The sequence below is a fragment of the Garra rufa genome, chromosome 4, assembly GCF_049309525.1.
Source record: "Garra rufa chromosome 4, GarRuf1.0, whole genome shotgun sequence".
Classification (NCBI taxonomy): Eukaryota; Metazoa; Chordata; class Actinopteri; order Cypriniformes; family Cyprinidae; genus Garra; species Garra rufa.
In genome coordinates this window covers 13954045-13973713 of record NC_133364.1, presented here as the reverse complement: position 1 = coordinate 13973713, position 19669 = coordinate 13954045, and the positions used below count along the sequence as shown (strand labels likewise).

General features: G+C 34.3%; 1 protein-coding gene across 2 annotated transcripts in view; it reads left to right on the top strand.

Moving 5' to 3' along the window:
- The first annotated feature begins 4149 nt into the window (after nucleotides 1-4149).
- LOC141333624 (ankyrin repeat and BTB/POZ domain-containing protein 3-A) overlaps nucleotides 4150-19669 on the top strand; it is a 198704-nt gene continuing 183184 nt past the window's right edge. For both annotated transcript variants that reach the window (XM_073838679.1, XM_073838678.1), the window contains exon 1: nucleotides 4150-5277. In XM_073838679.1, coding sequence (XP_073694780.1) covers nucleotides 4410-5277 — 868 coding nt within the window. In that variant the 5' untranslated portion in view covers nucleotides 4150-4409. The remainder of the gene's footprint in view (nucleotides 5278-19669) is intronic.

Below are 19669 nucleotides of genomic sequence, written 5' to 3'. Positions count from 1 at the left end.
TAAACTTGTACACAAAAAGTATTTTGTAGCTTCATAAAATTAAGGTTGAACCACTGATGCCACATGGAATATTTTGCCAATGTCCTTGCTAACTTTCTGGACCTTAAAAGGGTAAGAAAGCTTTCAGATTTGATCAAAAATATCTTAATTTGTGTTCTGAAGATGAACCAAGGTCAAACAGGTTTGGAACGACATGAGGGTGAGTAATTAATGACAGAATTTTTATTTTTGCCTGAACTAACCGTTTGCACCTGATTCAGATCATCAGCTCGTTAGAAGGGAGCTCCATGAACTGAACCGAGTTTGTCAGATAAGACACACATTATTGTGAACCAAGGTTGTGTGCACTTTTGAACAAGATAGCCTAATTTGTATAATTTCAGTTATTTTGTGTTTTTAGAGTATGATATGCAACTTTTTGCAGGGGCTGTTTAAACTTTTTAGCACAGCATTATTTCAAAAGTAATATTAGTTGATTATTAGTGCAGAAAACATCTCCTATGTGCATTTTCAAACACAAGTTTTTTTTTTTTTTTCGCCCAAGCCACTCTTTAAGTTCAGACATCAGTGGATAAGCTTTGATGTTCTTTGATAGAAGAGCATAGGTCAGAGAAGCGTCAGAAGAGCTCTCGTTATTAAAGGAATAGTTCACCCAAAAATAAAAATTTGCTGACACTCACCCTCAGGCCATCCAAGATGTAGATGGGTTTGTTTCTACATTGGAACAGATTTGGAGAAATGTAGCATTACATCATTTGCTCACCAATGAATTCTCTGTAGTAAATGGGTGCCGTCAGAATGAGAGGCCTAAGGGTATATACATTTTCAGCAAGGTTTTATTTTGGGTGAACTATTTCTCTGTTTAATCTTATTTTAACTTGTCTGCATTCACACTGCCTATAATTCACTGTGTTATGAAATATTTGTTACTCTGTTATTTTAAACTGATCCAATACTGCCTCACCATTTGAACAAGAACGAGTTAGTAGGCTACAGTTGAAGTCAAAAGTTTACATACACCTTGCAGGAATGGCAAAATGTTAAGAGGGAGCATACAAAATGCATGTTATTTTTTATTTAGTACTGACCTGAATACTATATTTTACATAAAATACGTTTACATATAGTCCCCAGGAAAAAAATAATAGTTGAATTTATAAAAATGACCCTGTTCAAAAGTTTACATACTCTTGATTCTTAATACTGTGATGTTATCTGAATGATCCACAGCTGTGTTTTTTTTTTTTTTTTTTTTTTTGCTTAGTGATAGTTGTTAATGAGTCCCTTGTTTGTCCTAAACAGTTAAACTGCCCGCTATTCTTCAGAAAAATCCTTCAGGTCCCACAAATTCTTTGGTTTTTCAGAATTTTTGTGTATTTGAACCCTTTACAACAATGACTGTATGTTTTAGAGATCCATCTTTTCATACTAAAGACAACTGAGGGACTCATATGCAACTATTACAGAAGGTTCAAACTCTCACTGATGCTTCAGAAGGAAAGGGCATTAAGAGTGAATTTTAAGATAAGGGTAAATTTAACTTAGTTTGTCTTCTGGGAAACATGTAAGTATCTTCTGTAACTTTTGAAGGGCAGTACTAAATGAAAAAAAAAAAGATATTTAGACAAAATAAGAAAATCTTTATTCTGTTCAAAAGTTTACACCCCTGCATTGTGTTTGCTTCTGAAGCATCAGTGAGCATTTGAACCTTCTGTAATAGTTGCATATGAGTCCCTCAGTTGTCCTCAGTGTGAAAAAAATGGATCTCAAAATCATACAGTCATTGTTGGAAAGGGTTTAAATACACAAAAATGTTTATTTATTTATGCAGCATCATTTATGTATGCATGTTGCTGTTTCACTCGAATGTTAGCTTGAAAAATGTCTGAATATCTGAAGTTACTTGCAATTTATCGCCAACCATATAACATGAACCGCAGTATTTTTATAACCAAATGAAACCTTCAAAGATGAGGAATGAATCTGGAGATCTAGACTTAATTACACATTTCTTATTCATACTTGTTCTTTTTCTCCTAATATAACCGTAATGGTTTCTGTGTGTCCATAAGATGGGATTTTTATGTGAGTTATACATATGCACCAAATACATTGTCGCCTTTGTGTTTCCAGGCAACAAGCAATCATAGAAGAACATGTGAAGGAGAAATCTCAATTAGGAAGGACAACCTCTGTATCCCAGCCTGCCGCTGCTGCGCACTGATTTATCCACAGCCACAGTGCACATATAAGGTAATTAATATAATATGCAAAATGGACGAAATGTGAAAAGCGTAATTAGAGCAAATATTGGATGTCTGTTAAATCAGTGCCTTTAATAGCATAAAACACTTTAGTACTAATAGAATTAATTTATTTCTGTCTACAAATGTGTTTTATTGTCCATTTTACTGATTTAATGAGCAGAAAATTAGATAAGGATTAGAACGTTTTTAATAACAATATTAGACAGTGTTGCAACAGAGGCTCAGTGTAGTTTTTTTTTTTACTGAGCTATATTTTTATCCTTAAAAAGGGAATCAATTATGGTTATATACAGCATGTTTTTTCTGCTGTGAACACTCAACAGTCAAGTGGAAATCACAGGTTCAGTTATACAATCTTCCTGCCATATTGAAGTCTTGCTAAATATGGCCATCTACCATCTTTAGTGTAAGTCTAATGTACATCAAGTCTTTTGTATATTATTTAATGATTTTGTCATTTTCTCAGTGACCTTTGGTATTTTTTTCTCTTTTGTCCTGTCACAAATCTCTGAGAAAAGAGGAATAGTGTGCTATTAGGACGAATGTGTGGTTGAAATACAGGATGTAGCCAGCCAAGCACAGAGTAAAGGCTATTACTCAATATCACCTAGAGAGAGCGCCAGATACGCAGCTATTCTCCATCAATGCGCCAAAAGTCGTCTTCTATGGATATTAATAATGAACTTGATAAGGAGACAGGCTGCAAGGCTTCTCACGTCAAAACAATTAGTTTCCTTTCACGCCAGAACACTTGCATAATTAAACACACAAAGCCTTTAAATCCGTTCTTGTATAGCGCGCTTGTTTCATTCCAGAACTTTTTTGACAATTCTGAAGCAATTGCCTGAGTTAAATTTTAAGATGGGTAGAGACAGATGAAAGGTGCTGAAGCTGTGCAAGCGATTGCTTTGATCTACAAATTTAAGAATCATCGCGTAAACATCCTCCGGCTATAGAGAAGCATGTCGAGTTAGTAGAGAGTAGAGTGTTTAGAAGAGATTATGACGTATGTCTTCTTCTATAATTACATTTCATATGTGACCCTGGACCACAAAACCAGTCATAAGGGTATTTTTTTTGCTGAATAAACAAACTTTCCATTGATGTATGATTAGTTAAGATAGGACAATATTTGGCTGAGGTACAACTATTTGAAAATCAAGAATCTGAAGGAAAAACACCTAAATATTGAGAAAATCACCTTTAAAGTTGTCCAAATTAAGTTCTTAGCAATGCATATTACTAATCAAAAATTAAGTTTTGATATATTTACAGTAGGAAATTTTCAAAATATCTTCATGGAACATGATCTTAATTTCGTAATGATTTTTGGCATTAAAGAAAAATCGATAATTTTGACCTATACAATGTATTTTTTGGCTATTGCTACAAATATACATGTGCTTTGTGGTCCAGGGTCACATATATACAATAATTTTTACTAGTATTGACATTACTGATGATTTTATAACATTATAACAATATATACATAGTAAATAATTAATATAATTAATTCATATCTATTCATGTATTTAATTCTTTTTTTTACAAATATGCAGATACTTTGATAATTATCATGGTAATTCAATCAGAATCTGCAATTTGCTTATATGTGATGGCTTATTTAGCTATACACATTTATGCAACAGTATTAAAAACGCTTTGAGATACTATTTGATTGACTTTACGTTTTGAAAGTAAAAATCCACCCATGCAGGCTACTTTTGAAGCCTGTTGATTGGATCACGAGTTATTTTCTATTTGCATAGTCCCTCCCTCCTTTAGAGTGATTTATATACATAGTCCCTCCTTCTAAGAGTGGTTTATTTGCATAGCTCCTCCCCAAATGAGTGGTTTTGCAGTGAATGATGCAGTGGTTGGTGAAGGCGTTCTGAGCTCTCGAATTACGCACGCAAAGTTGGAGGCACAGGCGCGCGTTGGAGGTATTTTTTTTTTCGGGAGACTTGCCAAAACACTAAACGAATTGTCATTCGTTGCGCGCACAGGTAGATTTGTGTTTACGCGTGAAATTAGGTGGCAAGACATTCCTCTACTGCTCCGAGGACAGGGCGCGCCACAGGGAACGCGCTTTGGGCTTTCTTTAAAATATCAGGCATAAGCCGAACATTATGAGGTGCAGCCATGGCAGGCAAGGGTAAGACAGCTGCGAGGACGCTGGAGGATTTAACGCTCGATTCCGGTTATGGTGGAGCGGCGGATTCCTTCAGGTCGTCCAGCGTGTCGCTCTGTTGCTCGGACACGCATCTGTCGTATGCGCATGGGGGCAACTGCTGGCATCTGACTGAATCAATGCACAGCAGACATAATAGTTTGGACACGGTCAACACAGTCCTGGCGGAAGATACGGAGATCCTGGAGTGCTCGGGCCAGTGCGCCAAGCTGCCCGAGCTGGAGGAGGACGTGCCGTGGAGTCTTGGAGAGGTGGAAGGCGCGCTGCGCAAAGACGAGGAGCTGTGCGTGGGGAACGCGTCGCGGGAGATCCTAGCCAAACTCTCCGCGCTGGTCAGCCGCGCGCTGGTGAGGGTCGCCCGGGAGGCGCAGCGACTCAGTCTGCGTTACGCCAGATGCACCAAACACGAGATCCAGAGCGCCATCAAGATGGTCCTCTCGTGGACCATCTCCGTGAACTGCATCACTGCGGCGCTCAGCGCGCTGTCGCTGTACAACATGAACACGGGTGATAAGTTCAGCAGGGGCAAGTCTGCCCGATGCGGACTCGTCTTCTCCGTAGGGAAGTTCTTCAGGTGGATGGTGGATAGCCGGGTGGCCCTGCGCATCCACGAACACGCGGCGATCTACCTGAGCGCATGCATGGAGAGCCTGTTCCGAGAGCTGTTCAGCCGGGTGCAGAGGAGCGCGCTGGTGGAGAAAGAGAACGGAGTGCCAAAGTTTTCCGTGGAGTCCCTGGAACAGGCCATAAATAACGATTCGGAGCTGTGGGGGCTTTTGCAGCCGTATCAGCATCTCATTTGTGGCAAGAACGCAAGCGGTAATTGTTCACATACTTATTTTTAGGGTACTTATGTTTAACTGCTTAACCTTTAAATTAAGTTTTACCTATTTTAGTCTCAACAGTAGTCAAACTGAATATTTAGAACGTGCTTGTTATTAATTTAACCAACTCATGCACGTTTTGTCATTGATTCCTGCTGGTTTTATGATGCAATTACATTGAAACGCACCTGAACTCAGTCACAAATCTATTTTGAGGTCAGTCAACAGTTGTTCTATATCTACCTACTTACCTCCTACCTTTCTGCTTTTTTGATAACACACTTGAAAATGTGTTTCATAATAGTTGCCAACATACACTCTTAAAACACAGGTTCTTTACCAGCATCTAGAACATTCATGGAACCTTTCCATTGAGCTGTTCTTCTATGGCATTCCTGCGAAAAAAAAAAACCTTTTCTAATCAGATCCCTGCACTTCCTTGGTTTGTAACATTGTGTGTTTTCCCAGCTTCATAAATGATGCCTGTTTCTCTGCCGCACTGCTGACTTATTTATTTCTCTGGGAGATAAATAACTTCTGTAGGAGGACATGAGTGAGTCCCAGCAGGATGTTTGTTTTCAGACTTCTTATTCATTTAGACACTGTAGCAGGTGCAGACACAACGGGAAGGGCGTCACACTGTGTGCCGCAGTACCTTTTCCCTCCACCTGTTGAAACTAACTCGATTTTGGTTTCTGCCATGAGGGGCTTAATTTGATGGCATAATCAAGGAGCCTTATTAGTAACGTTTAAGGTTGTTAGCCATTTCTGAATGTGAGTAGCAACCACACATTGAGCCATTAGTGTGGGCTAGGTCTTTTTATGGTTGAGGCAGATTCCAGCAAGCCATAAAGACTCCCACAGTATTGCTATTCATGACGCAGCTCTAGGAGTTGTGACACACTTTGCATTATCACAAGCATGCCTGTGCTTTCTCTGGAAGTCTGATGTGATAGAGAGTTAGAGAGTAAACAGAAAGCTTTACAAAACAGAGCTGCATATCCATCTTTACATAAATGTTGTTTGCTGCAGTCATCACATTGCCTGGTCACTCTATAAAAGCACTGCTTTTTTACTCAGTAGAGCAGGTAATATAACCGTTATGCCCATTAGGGCAGGATTTTCTTTGTTTATGTGAATGTTTTTAGCTGCAGAAAATGTTTTATTCACTACTGTCTTTCCAAACTCATATAACTGTATTTCATTTGTAAAACAAAAAGGAAGACATTTTGGAGAATTTAACAGTTGCTCTTTTTCATTTGTTATACATTAATGGAGACTGACGTTTTTAAGATTCAGAAAGTGGTCGTTATATGAGTTCAAAAGTGAGATTAAAGACTCTTACATTCACTCCAAAAATCCTGGGTGAAATATGGACAAACTCAGCGTTTTTTGTTTTTTTTGACCCATTGGTTGAATGTTTAACCCAACCTTCTGGTTAGTTTTATTTAACTCAACTATTGCTTAAAATTACTATATGGCTGGCTTAAAATGAACCCAAAATAGGTTGTAAATGAAAAAATAGACACACAATTACTACAGGCATCAGCAATAATCAAAAGGTGAATATTTATTACCAAGCAATTAAAAATAGTTTATTATTTATTTAACTTATTAGTAAATGTTAATTTTTTAACATATTATTAAATGTTCATTTCCAACCTATTTTGGATTCATTCATTTGCGCAAAAATATAGTCATTTTTAAGCAATAGTTCAGATAAATAAAACTACCAGAAGTCCTTTTTTAGAATGGAATAAACACTTTTTTCCTCTCTAAAGAATATTAAGCCCAACTGTTTTAAGCATTGATGATAATTAAAGGTTTTTGAATTTGTGACATTGAAAACTGAAGTTATGACACCTAAAATGCAGCTTTGCTATCACATGAATAAATTACAATTTAAATTATATTAAAATTGACATTGTTATTTAATATTCTAATAATATTTTACAGTATTACCATTTTACAGCATTTTTAAAAATCGAATAAATGCACCCTTGGTGAGTATCACGAACATTAAAACAAAATTGCACGACAAACTTTAGAACAGTATTGTATTATAAATAATTTTTGGTTTGGTTTTGTGGAAAAATGATTACAAATGTTTTTTATGTATAGTTTACATTCTTTTAAATGCATGAAAGCTCCAGTTTCCATTTATTGCAAGTGAAAAAGTACAGGCCACTCTTTACAAATTTCATCTAGTCAAATGATTTTATAATAGCATGAGGCTGAGTAAAAGATGACAGAATTTTACATTGTGGAGTAATTTGTTCCTGTTTTAGATTTTGATTTGTCCTTGATGGAAGGCCACCATTATACTGCAAACATTGTAATGATAAATTATCCAAAATGTGGTTTGTTCCATGTCTCGTTTCTTTTCTTTTTTGCACCTGCCACCTTTCCCCAAGCTTTTCTGCAAGGCCTCTTGTGTTTTTTGCAATGTCACAATGGCCTTAGGAGCTTCAATTTTGGAGTAAATTGGTGTTGCTCTTAGCTTTCAGAATACAACTGTGGTTGCAGCAGTGGTTGTTGATCAGCTCCTATAGCTCAACCTTATACTAAACTAGAAGCAGTAAGACAGCCCTTTTCTATATGAGCACGTTCATGCTTGTTATGCATTGCTGATTCGTTGATTGATTGATATATGTGGGCTTCTCCTCTATGATTATCTCATTTTCTCCCTTACCCTCGTTCTTTTCACGCCCGGCTCCCCGCTTGTCTCAAATACACGAATGGCTGTCCAACAGTGTATAGTTACTTGAATAGTGGTTATGGTCAATTTTCCGTGGCCCACCCAGCAGGGTTGATTATCGACACACGCAACTGACGAACCATTTCCAGGAATAATGCGCTCTCACTGCAAGAAAGAAGGAGAACAAAGAGACAAAGTTAAAGGGAAAGATGTGGAGGGACAAATTGAAAAGATGACAATGTCGGAATTGGGTGGAGAGAGGTGATAAAGGTGAATAAAATGATACTGAAAGAGCAATGAGTCCCTGAAATGAGAAAGTTGGAAGAAAATTAGCGTGAAGACACCAATATTAGGATAAAAGAGCAAGAAGGACTGTTGATAGGGTTCTGTGTCTTACGTAGGAGGTGGAAAACTGAAAGGGCCCCGAAAAGAGCAGACTGTGAGTCCCAGATAAGCCAAGAAAATGTAATTTTCCCTCTTGATATGAAGGGGTTTTGTTGCCTCCCGCAAAATATTGCATCTCTTCAATTTCGTTCGGTGCGCAAGCTGTCCCTCCACATCTATTATTGATGTATAGCTAATGTCGCTCCTCGATTTTGGTGTAATTTGTTTTTCATGAGTTGCTGACAGCAGTCATTTCACTTGTTACTTGTCAAGCACATATAGGCTACACGTCAGTCAGGAAACGTGTCCCCTAAGACGCCTGAAAAGTGAGAGGTAGTTTCGCCGCCTAAATGTGCTTGTGAAATGTTGCTTCAGGGTGTTTTGAACTCGATACCGATGCAACAGACGGTCAGCAAGCTCGAATAAAGCTTTGATGTATCATAGTGGATGTACGGCAGTTTTAGGACAGACAGAGCAATACAATAATAGTCAACTAAGAAGTATGTTGTGGTGATTTAAAATGCAGTGAAGAACAGCCGGAGGCATGACTTGCTTTACTGAAGTGTTGCCTCTCCCTTGTGTCATTTCCAAAATCTATCACCAGCATTATAGCAGTAAGATTTTTAAGCGTGCTGAAGTGTCTTATGCTCATCCAGGCTGCATTTATATGATCAAAAATACAGTAAAATAGTCTATTTCAAAATGTTATTTATTCCTGTGAGTGAAAAGCAGAATTTCCAGCGTCATTACTCTAATCTTCAGTGTCACATGATCCTTCAGAAGTCTTCATAATATGCTACTTTGCTGCTCAAGGAAAATATCTTATTATCTGCAGGTTAATAATTTTGTGGAAACCACAACCGTTTTGTGGACTTACAGGATTTAATGATAATACCTTTTTCGACTGGATTGTAAATTGATGCTTGAGAAACAGATCAGTCCAAGTCATAAGCAAATGATTCAGACTGGTTTTGTGAACCAGATCAACTGATTGATTGAAAACACTGAATAGAATGATTCAGAAGTCTGACTTTGAAATATTTTTATGCACACTATTAAATCCAGTTGTGTTTTAATGGTTTAATATTTGTAGCATTTTAATAAACATGTAACATTAGAGCTGCATGATTCTGGATAAATTGAGAATCACAATTTTTTTTAATTCTCCCATGGTTAACTAAGCAAAATAACATTGCTGCAGTCTATTCATAAATGTTTAATTAATTTGAATTAATTAATTACAAAAATTAGTTTCAATGAATGATTCAATGACTCATAAACACTTGTTTCATTACTGAATGATTCAGCGTTTTTGAACAAATCTCTTGAATGAATGATTCAATGACTCACTCCTAAATATTTCACTTGTTTCATTACTGAATGTTTCAGCATTTTTGAACAAATCTCTTGAATGAATGACTCACTGGCTCTCTCATGAACACTTCACTTGTTTCATTACTGAATTAATTAGCATTTTAGAACAAATCCCTTAAATGAATGACTCAATGACTCACTCATAATTGCTACACTTGTTTCATTACTGAATAATTCAGTGTTTTTGAATGAATCCCTTGAATGAATGATTCAATGACTCACTCATAAATGCTTCACTTGTTTCATTACCGAATGAATCACAGTATTTGAATGAATCCCTTGAATGAATGATTCAATGACTCACTCATAAATACTTCACTTGTTTCATTACTGAATTAATCAAGTGTATTTGAATGAATCTCTTGAATGAATGATTCAATGACTCACTCATAAACACTTCACTCTTTTCATTACCGAATGAATCAGTGTTTTTGAATGAATCCCTTGAATGAATGATTCAATGACTCACTCATAAATACTTCACTTGTTTCGTTACTGAATTAATCAGTGTATTTGAATGAATCTCTTGAATGAATGATTCAGTGACTCAATCATAAATACTTAACGAAACCGCATTTTTGAACAAATCTCTTGAATGAATGATTCAGTGACAAATACATTTTTTAACAGTCACTTGTCACACTTGTGGCGAAACAATGCAGTTAACATTGTAATCAACAAATGTTATTTAAAGCACCAATTTGTCCCACCAGTTACCTTCAAAAGATGATTTTCTGTATTTCGATCGCCACCGTAGACATCTGTGTTTATTTAATAGTTGAATGGACTGAAGCTTTTTTATACCTAAACGTGATAACTGCTCTCTCAAACACAGATTTAAATGCTCCTGTATGACTTTATCAAAGGTTTAATAGACACAGATGAATTGTTGTCATTTAGAAATAAGATCATTTAACCATTAACCTTGCAGCTCTATATAACATTTTAATAATCTTATCCTACAAGGAAGTCAACATAAAGCTAACTAAATTATAATATTTTCTGATTTGTGTGACATCCTGTTTGAAATAATCCTATGGTCAAATGAGTGCAGAATCCTGAAGTCATCATATCATGAAACGCCAAAGCTTGTGTTAGTCACGATTCGTCCTGTAGTCTGCAACTCACTTCGTTCCTCCCACACTGCTCTGATTGAGCTTGACCTTGCCTTAATGTCAAAAATCTGTTTTTATTTCCAATTTTCACAATCCCTGATTTGCAGATGTCAGACCCAGCCATGTAGTTCTGTTAGTTACATATTGGCTTGAATTTTAATCAGATGTGGATTACTTTTTGTAAGATTTCAGTTAGTAAATGCTGGCATCCGCTACATGACGTATTGGTGGGGTCTGTTTAGTCAGTGTGCATGGTGTGCTGCCCCCTGACCTCTCTGAAGGATTAGACTGTAGGAATGCTGCTCCAGCAGGTGGCTGATGAGTATATTCTGAGCCCACGCTGAGCTCAGGCCAACGGTGAAACACACTGTCGGCCGTGATTCTCTACAACACTCCTCTTCATGAGGGCTGCAGCACTGATAGCTCGCGGCCAGATTTCTCCCACTCCACACCAGCCTGTGGGGAGCATTTAACTCATAAATCATTGATACCCCTTGATTTATGATGCATTGTTTCTGATCGATAAGCTGATAATTGTTTTCATGTTACGTCTGGGTAGCCAATATGTGACCAATATTAAAATTGTCATAATTTTTTCTATCTATCTATCTATCTATCTATCTATCTATCTATCTATGTATCTATCTATCTAATCTATCTATCTATCTATCTATCTATCTATCTATCTATCTATCTATCTATCTATCTATCTATCTATCTATCTATCTATCTATCTATCTATCTATCTATCTATCTATCTATCTATCTATCTATCTATCTATCTATCTATCTATCTATCAATCATCTCTCTTGCCTCCCCTGAGCCCATTAAATTTTAACAGTGTTAAAGTGTGCGGGGAGTTTGGTGGGGGGTAATTGAGAATGAATGAGGGAAAATGTTCGTCTGTGATTGGTCCATGTGATAAATCCCCTCTCTTGTGCTTGTGGCCATTCGCAAATCAGTCTGAATTAAAAATATAATGGTGTTAATAAAGACTAATTTAAAAAAGTAAGTAAACAACCCACACATTTAGATATAACCACTTTGTTACGTCAAAATAAGGCTTGAAATGACTTGATCTGTGGGAGTTTTTAGTGAGTAACTAGTGAAATTTACAGTAATTTCTGTGTCTGTGACTAATATTTACCAATCTTTGATGACTGATGATCCAAAGAATTCAAAAATAGTTAAAAGTTAACTATTAAAAAGAATAGCTGAACATAAATTCACAAATAAGATATATTGTTTAAATTGTTACTGCTTGAGTTATTATTTTGGAATAAATGTAAAATGCTTAACAAAACCAAATTGATGAGATTCATACTTGGCTTTAATAAACAGAATATTGATTAGATTGTTAATGTAAAAATATAAAATATATATTTTTTCCTTTTTCTAATAGTGTAATCATAGTGACATGGATTACATTTCTTGTTCTGGTTTACATAGTTTTGAATTTGATATTTGTAATATTCTGGTTGTTTTATTTTTATACTTACAACTTTGTTTCTCAAGAGCCTTTTGCATAAGACACAGCTAGAAGGAGTGTAATAAAACAAAATAGATGCAGAGGTCTCAATATGAGTTTTTTTTTTAACATTGGCTTGTTTTTCACTTCATGCACAGTCTTAAAAACATAATTGCTGTGGTGGAGTGTTTCAAAAACAATAAATGAAACACAATGGGCAGTGGCGGACTTCAGACAACATTATAACCCCTACTTAATTTCTAAGACCAACTTGCTGTATTGTCCATTACGAACAGCATAATGCAGATCTTTGGACTCTTTCTTAGGCACTGCAGATCACGTTTACATGTAACAATTCTTGTTTTCTGCAATCACGTTTCACTCTCTGCACGCCAGTGGAGCATGTAGCTAGTTGCAGAATCTCCATATTGACATGTAAGATTATTTTTGCTAAATCCAATCTATTTGAAGTCTGCCACTGCAAGCTGTAGGAACACTGATTTCAAAAGGACGGCTTCATGGTACACTGAGTTCTTGCGTCCTTGAGTGCCTTTTGACATTAAAGTTCTGTAATCCTTTCAGATGTGTTGATGCATTCTACATCATAATTGCATAATTACAAGGCTGTTCAGACATTGCATGTGTTCTTTCCATGAGAAACAAAAGAGCTGTGACAGTATTTGTTTGTTTCTTTTCTATTCTTTCTGTAGACATGACGAGGGTTTGTGGACAACTTTGAGTTGTCCTAATGAGTCTCTGCAGTGCTGACCAGTGTTTCAGAAGAGAAGAGAAAGTTAAATGTGTTTATATTGTTGAATTCATTTTAAGTTTTGTTAAAAACCCAATGAATTCAATTTACTTTGCGACGTCGATACATTTCCCGTTGAATCATTGGTATGCATTGAAATTGAGAATAGAGAGCTAATAGACATTGGTTTCATAGCACATAACTCTTAATTTGATTTCACTTTAATGTCACCAGTCAAGAATTGTCAGGAATTTCGGATGGATAAGTAGATATTTCGTGACATAGTTGAAACAAGATGCAGTTGTTGGATTTGCCATTTACAAAATAGTGTATTTCCATTGAAACCGTGGTTTAATGTTTCATATAATCTTTAAAACATGCCCAGAAGTTCTGCAAGTCCCATGCGTCATTTATTTTACATTCCTCTAAGCTTTGTATTATTCAGATGACTGTTACAGTTTTGCCTTCATTTTCAGTCTCTGATTCGGCAAAGTGAATTCCATTAAAACAGACTTTGACAGAGGTGCCATTAGTAAGACGTCGCTCTGTGGGAAGTAAATGAATGACTCTGTTGTCATAAGCTGCATATTAAAGCATCAGGCATCTCTGTGGCCTCGTCTTAAACATCCTCTAGCCGAGGTTATTTCCGGCTCTGCACTGGACGAACCCCAAAGGCTGTGTGTTAGTGTACATAGGCACATGGTTTCCAAATGTAAGATTTCTATTTCAGGCATGAAAAAAATAATATAAAATGTTTCCCCAAGTATAGAGGAAGGAGATTCATGTTGGATGTTTTGTTTCATTTGTACGTTAAACTTGGGTGTATGGCTGTGGTTTCCATGTGTGCTAATAAGTGTTTCCTGCATTCCTCTTGAGAATCTTCCCATGCGTATTTTGTATGTCTCTATTGCTATTGGAATTTAGCAAACATGTCCCCAGTTGACTTGTGATGCAATGCACAGGCATTTTATGCCTCCTTAAAGGAATAGTTCACCCAAAAAATGAAAGTAATTCATCATTTACACACCTTCATGTCATTCCAAAGCTGTGTGGCTTTCATTCTTTTGTGGATCACACACAAACAGCATTGACTTCCATTGCATGGACCGAAGAAGAAAGGAAATCATACAGGTTTAAAATTACATGAGGGTGGGTAACACAATTTGTATTTTTTGACACTTTTTTTTACAGTATGTGCTGTAATATAAATCTCAGGTGTCCCTAGAATGTATCTGTGAAGTTTCAGCTCAAAATACCCCACAGATCATTTATTATATTATTTTGGGAATGCCCAAAGTGAAAGACGCTGTTTTCATGCATGTCTCTTTAAATGCATATGAGCTGCTGTTCCCGCCCCCTTTTCTAGAATAAGGCTGTGCCTTTATAGCTTGCACCTCAGATACTCTGCTACAAAACATCTGTTTGGTTTTGATTATCGTGTTTATCATGCTAAAATCCTGTGTTTTAAAGCCATCAGTTTCAAGTTCTCTTTCACGTCTTATTGCGCTTAAACTGTCAAATACACACAAGTTTATTTTAAAAGGCACATACAAGTTATAAAAACACAGACGTTATGTCTGTGAAGATAATGTCGTTAGAACTTGTACACTGTTGTCACATGCAAAAACAAAATGGCAAAGCTGTGAGTGCAGATTAAAGGCTGTTAATATGACCATAAGATCCCCTTCTTACGTCAATCTGAGCAGCTTGTTTTTTTCACATGCTTGCAGAGAAAGGCTTACCCCCCCCCCACCCCAAAAAGCTGGTGAAATAATATAGCGTCTTTCATAAGACAGAAGCCAGAAGGAAACAAACAATTAGGCTGACTTGTCAAGATGAAAGTGGGTGGCAGAGGGGTTCGTGCATGCATGCCTCTTTAAATGCAAATGAGCTGCTGCTCCCCACCCCCTTTTCTAGAATAGGGCTCTGCCTTTAAAGCTTGTAACTCAGATACTCAGCAAAAACATCTGTTTGGTTTTGATTATCATGTCTATCATGCTGAAATCATGTGTTTTAAAGCGGCTGCCACACAGGTTCTCTTTTATGTCTTATTGCGCTTAAAGTGTCAAATGCACACATGTTTATGTTAAAAAGCACACACACGTTATAAACACACATGTTATGTCTGTTAAGGTGATGTCTTTAGAACTAAACAAAATGGCAGCACCGTGAGTGGAAATGTGCAAATTAGTGGTCATTAATATCATCATAAGATACCCTTCTTACGTCAATAGGGAAGCGAAATTTGAGCAGCTTGTTTTTTCACATGCTTGCAGAGAAAGGCTTACCCCAAAAAAAGTTATTGGGTTGTCTTTTTTATGTTTTCTGGGTTGGTAGATACCCCGGTGACACGAAGATGGTACTTAAACATGGAAAAAGTCAGATTTTCATGGTGTGTCACCTTTAAGGTGGTGTATTTTTACCACAATGTGCAGTTTATTGCCTTTGACTGTGCATATTTTGTTAGTAAAGTCACATTTTACTCGACGAGATATTAGCCGGGCGAACTAAAAGATAGAATTGCGTAATGCCTCAGTAATACATGAGTTTTTCAATTTGTTTGGCTTGATTTTTGTGTTCAGATGGGTTGGATAAAGGCATTCAGGTCACCATAATGAATTCTGGGTTGTGTTCGGAAGAGCAGTGATTTTTCCTTTGAACAGGGTTTGAAAGCAGGATGCTATTGATTAGTGGAGAGCTTTTCCACTACTGATTTATTTATTTATTTTGGCGGAAAGGCAGGAAACAGGCGGTATTTTTAACTACAAAAACACATTGTTCTTGGACTACTGTTTTGTTTTGTTTTTACAAACAATTCAGACTAGAGAATCTTGAGAGGTTTTAAATATTTTGTTGTGTTTGGAGTATAAGGTTTTGGTTTCAGAATATTTCTTGTAATATAGCTGGTGAATCATTCCCGTAATTTCCTCTGACGGTGATTGTGAATCACAGACTTACAGCCTGGAGCTGTTTGACATGATGACCATCTGGAATGACAAGGAAAAATGATATCAAAAGTGCACTGGATTGCTCAGTTGTGCTCATTGCATTGCACTGCATTGAAATGCTTTTGGGAACAGCATATTGTAATATTTGAGTTAGGCTTGTCAGTTGTTTAAAATTAAATTGAATTGATATTGATAATAATACTTAATCGCATATCAGTTGTTGGAAAAAAGCACCCAAATTAGATCATTCAAAGACAATATGTCATTGTAGAAGATTAAAACATTGACTAGTAATATAAAATGTATGTAGAATATGTTTTATTTCTGCCTACAGTCCACTTTCAGTCACATTCAATCTGTCCGAATTCACATCCAGATATATTTTGTAGTCACTTCTCTATAAACGCACGTGTGGTAAATATAATATGATTCAAGTGTCTCTTGCTCTGGTGGCATCAGTGTCTGTGTTGTATACAGTACCATGTCTGCCCTTTTGTCATGTTCATAAAGTTGTAATTAACAGTTTTCAAAAGGCCTCCCGTTCTTTTTCTCAGAGTCCTACTAATTACTGTTTTGCTGGCAGTCCCTGGAGAGAAGGGGAGAGTCCACAGAAACTGGCGCAATAATATAGTGTCTTTCATTCGACAGAAGCCAGAAGGAAACAAACAATTAGGCTGACTTGCCAGGATGAAGGTGGGTGGCAGAGGGGTTTGTGGGTGCACTGACAGCAAAACAACTGTATGTTCATCTCCTTTAGGGATGAAGAATCACAGGGTTGAGAGGAAATAATGGGGAGAAAAAGGGTTGGCGTTGTGATTGGGAAATGACCCGAGTTGGACTCAAGTTTGGGGTGTAAAACCACAGCATGTCAGAGCAGGTACACCACCCATCAAGCCACAACAAGAGATTTACGCTTGGACTAATTGATGTGGTCATGTCACTTAGTGCTTTGGCAAATAAAGAGTTAATTATATGATATTATACTAAATGTGTTAACAGTGCATATTATATGGATTTTAATTTTAATTGCAAATAGTTTTTATAGTTTTTTTTAACAATATTTGCATATATTCAGCAATACATAATAAATTGAAAATATATTTGCTTTCTGAACATATGATGAATGCAAAAAAGCAGTAACAGATAAATCATTAATAAAATTAAACAAAAATAATGTAATAAAATAATAATAAGTAATAGTAAAATAGTAAATAATCGGATATACTTTTTTATTTTTAGTTATTTAATTATTTATTTATTTTCATGTATTTATCTTAATTGTACCCATTTTTTATAGTAAGTAAATAAAAAACATACAAATTTTTTTATAGTAAATAACTGGAATTCACTCATACATATTATATATTATATAATAAATGTACAAAAGTAGTTAAATAAATAATAAAAATAAGTATCATTTTAGTTTAAGTGTTAAATAAATTCTATATAATATAATATAATATATATATTTTTTAGTTATTTGATTATTTATTTATTTATTTTTAGCTTTATTTATGTGTTTATTATGTAATGTAATATTTTGAAATTTAATTAAAATTGTTGTATAGTAAATAACTGGAATACATACATATTATATATTATATTTAAAAAATGTACAAAAGTAGTTAAATAAATAATAAAAATAAGTATCATTTTAGTTTAAGTGTTAAATTCTATATAATATAATATAATATATATTTTTAGTTATTTGATTATTTATTTATTTTTAGCTTTATAGTTTATTATATAATGTAATATTTAAAAATTTAATTTAAATAGTTTTATAGTAAATAACTGGAATACATACATATTATATATTATATAATAAATGTACAAAAGTAGTTAAATAAATAATAAAAATAAGTATCATTTTAGTTTAAGTGTTAAATAAATTCTATATAATATAATATAATATATATTTTTTAGTTATTTGATTATTTATTTATTTATTTATTTTTAGCTTTATTTATGTGTTAATTATATTATGTAATATTTTAAAATTTAATTTAAACATTTTTATAGTAAATAACTGGAATACATACATATTATATGTTATATAATAAATGTACAAAAGTAGTTCAATAAATAATTAAAAATAAGTACCAGTTTAGTTGAAGTGTTAAATATAATATAAATATATTATATTATATAATATAATGTAAAAATATTTTTTAGTTATTTGATTGTTTATTTATTTAGCTTTATGTATGTGTTTATTATAATGATTATATTAATATAAATATAATATTTGCATTTAAATTAAATTTTTTTATAGTAAATAACTGGAATTCCCTCATACATAATATATATTGGCCCAGTTTCACAGACAGGGCTTAGACTAAGCCAGGATTAGGCCATAGTTCAGTTAGGACATTTAACTCATTTTTATAAAAATGCTTAGAAAAAAAACGTTATTGGTGTGCATCTTGAGACAAAATGAAGGCACTGATATATTTTAAGATCAATCAGTTCAATTTTGTTTCATTTGGAACAGCTCAGACTTACATTTTAGTCTAGGACTAGGCTTAAGCCTTGTCTGTGAAACCGGGGGATAATATAATAAATGTACAAAAGTACTTAAATAAAAAATAAGTACCATTTTAGTTTAAGTGTTAAATAAATTATTATAAAAATTGTATATAATATAATTTAAATTAATATCATATAAATATTTTCAGGTATTTGATTATTTAGTTATCTAGCTTTATGTATGCGTTTATTATATAATGTAATATTTGCATTTTAATTTTACTTTTTATAATAAATAAGTGGAATTCTCTCATAAATATTATATATTATATAATATATGTACAAAAGTACTTAAATAATTAAAAAATAAATACCAGTTTAAGTGTTAAATAAATTATAATATAATATAATGTAAAATTACTTTTTAAGTTATTTGATTGTTTATTTATTTAGCTTTATGTATGTGTTTATTATATAATATAAATATCATATTTGCATTTTAATTTTACATTTCTATAGTAAATAACTGGAATTCACTCATGCGTAATATATATTATATATATATATATATAATAAATGTGCAAAAGTAATTAAAAAATAAGTACTATTTTAGTTTAAGTATTAAATAAATTATAATTTTATATAATGCAATATAAATATTTTTAGGTTTTTGTTTATTTATTTATTTAGCTTGCTTTATGTATGTGTTCATTATATAATGTAATATTTGCATTTTACATTTTTATAGTAAATAAATAACTGGAATTCACTCTTACATAATACATATTATATAATAAATTATTATATTTTTACATTTTAATTGCACAGTTTGTTTTTATAGTAAATACGTAAATGATATATCTGCAAATTTCATTCCATACTGTATTATATGAATAATTGAAAGTAGTTCAAATAAAATAAAAATAGATAAATAAATATCTATTTATTTATTTGTTTGTTTGTTTCTACTTTTGAGCATTTATCTGGTTGTGCCCTCTCAGGCTTTAGGAAGCCAACACCCTTACGACTTGAGGGTTGACAGGTCTGGACTTGTGTTTAGTTGATGTGGTGTTTTGGGAATGGGAACCGGAATAAACCACTGCAGGTCATCCCTAGTTTTCTCATCACATCCAGTAATCAACTGGCACACACATGCATATGCTATCAGCATGCTGCCCACTC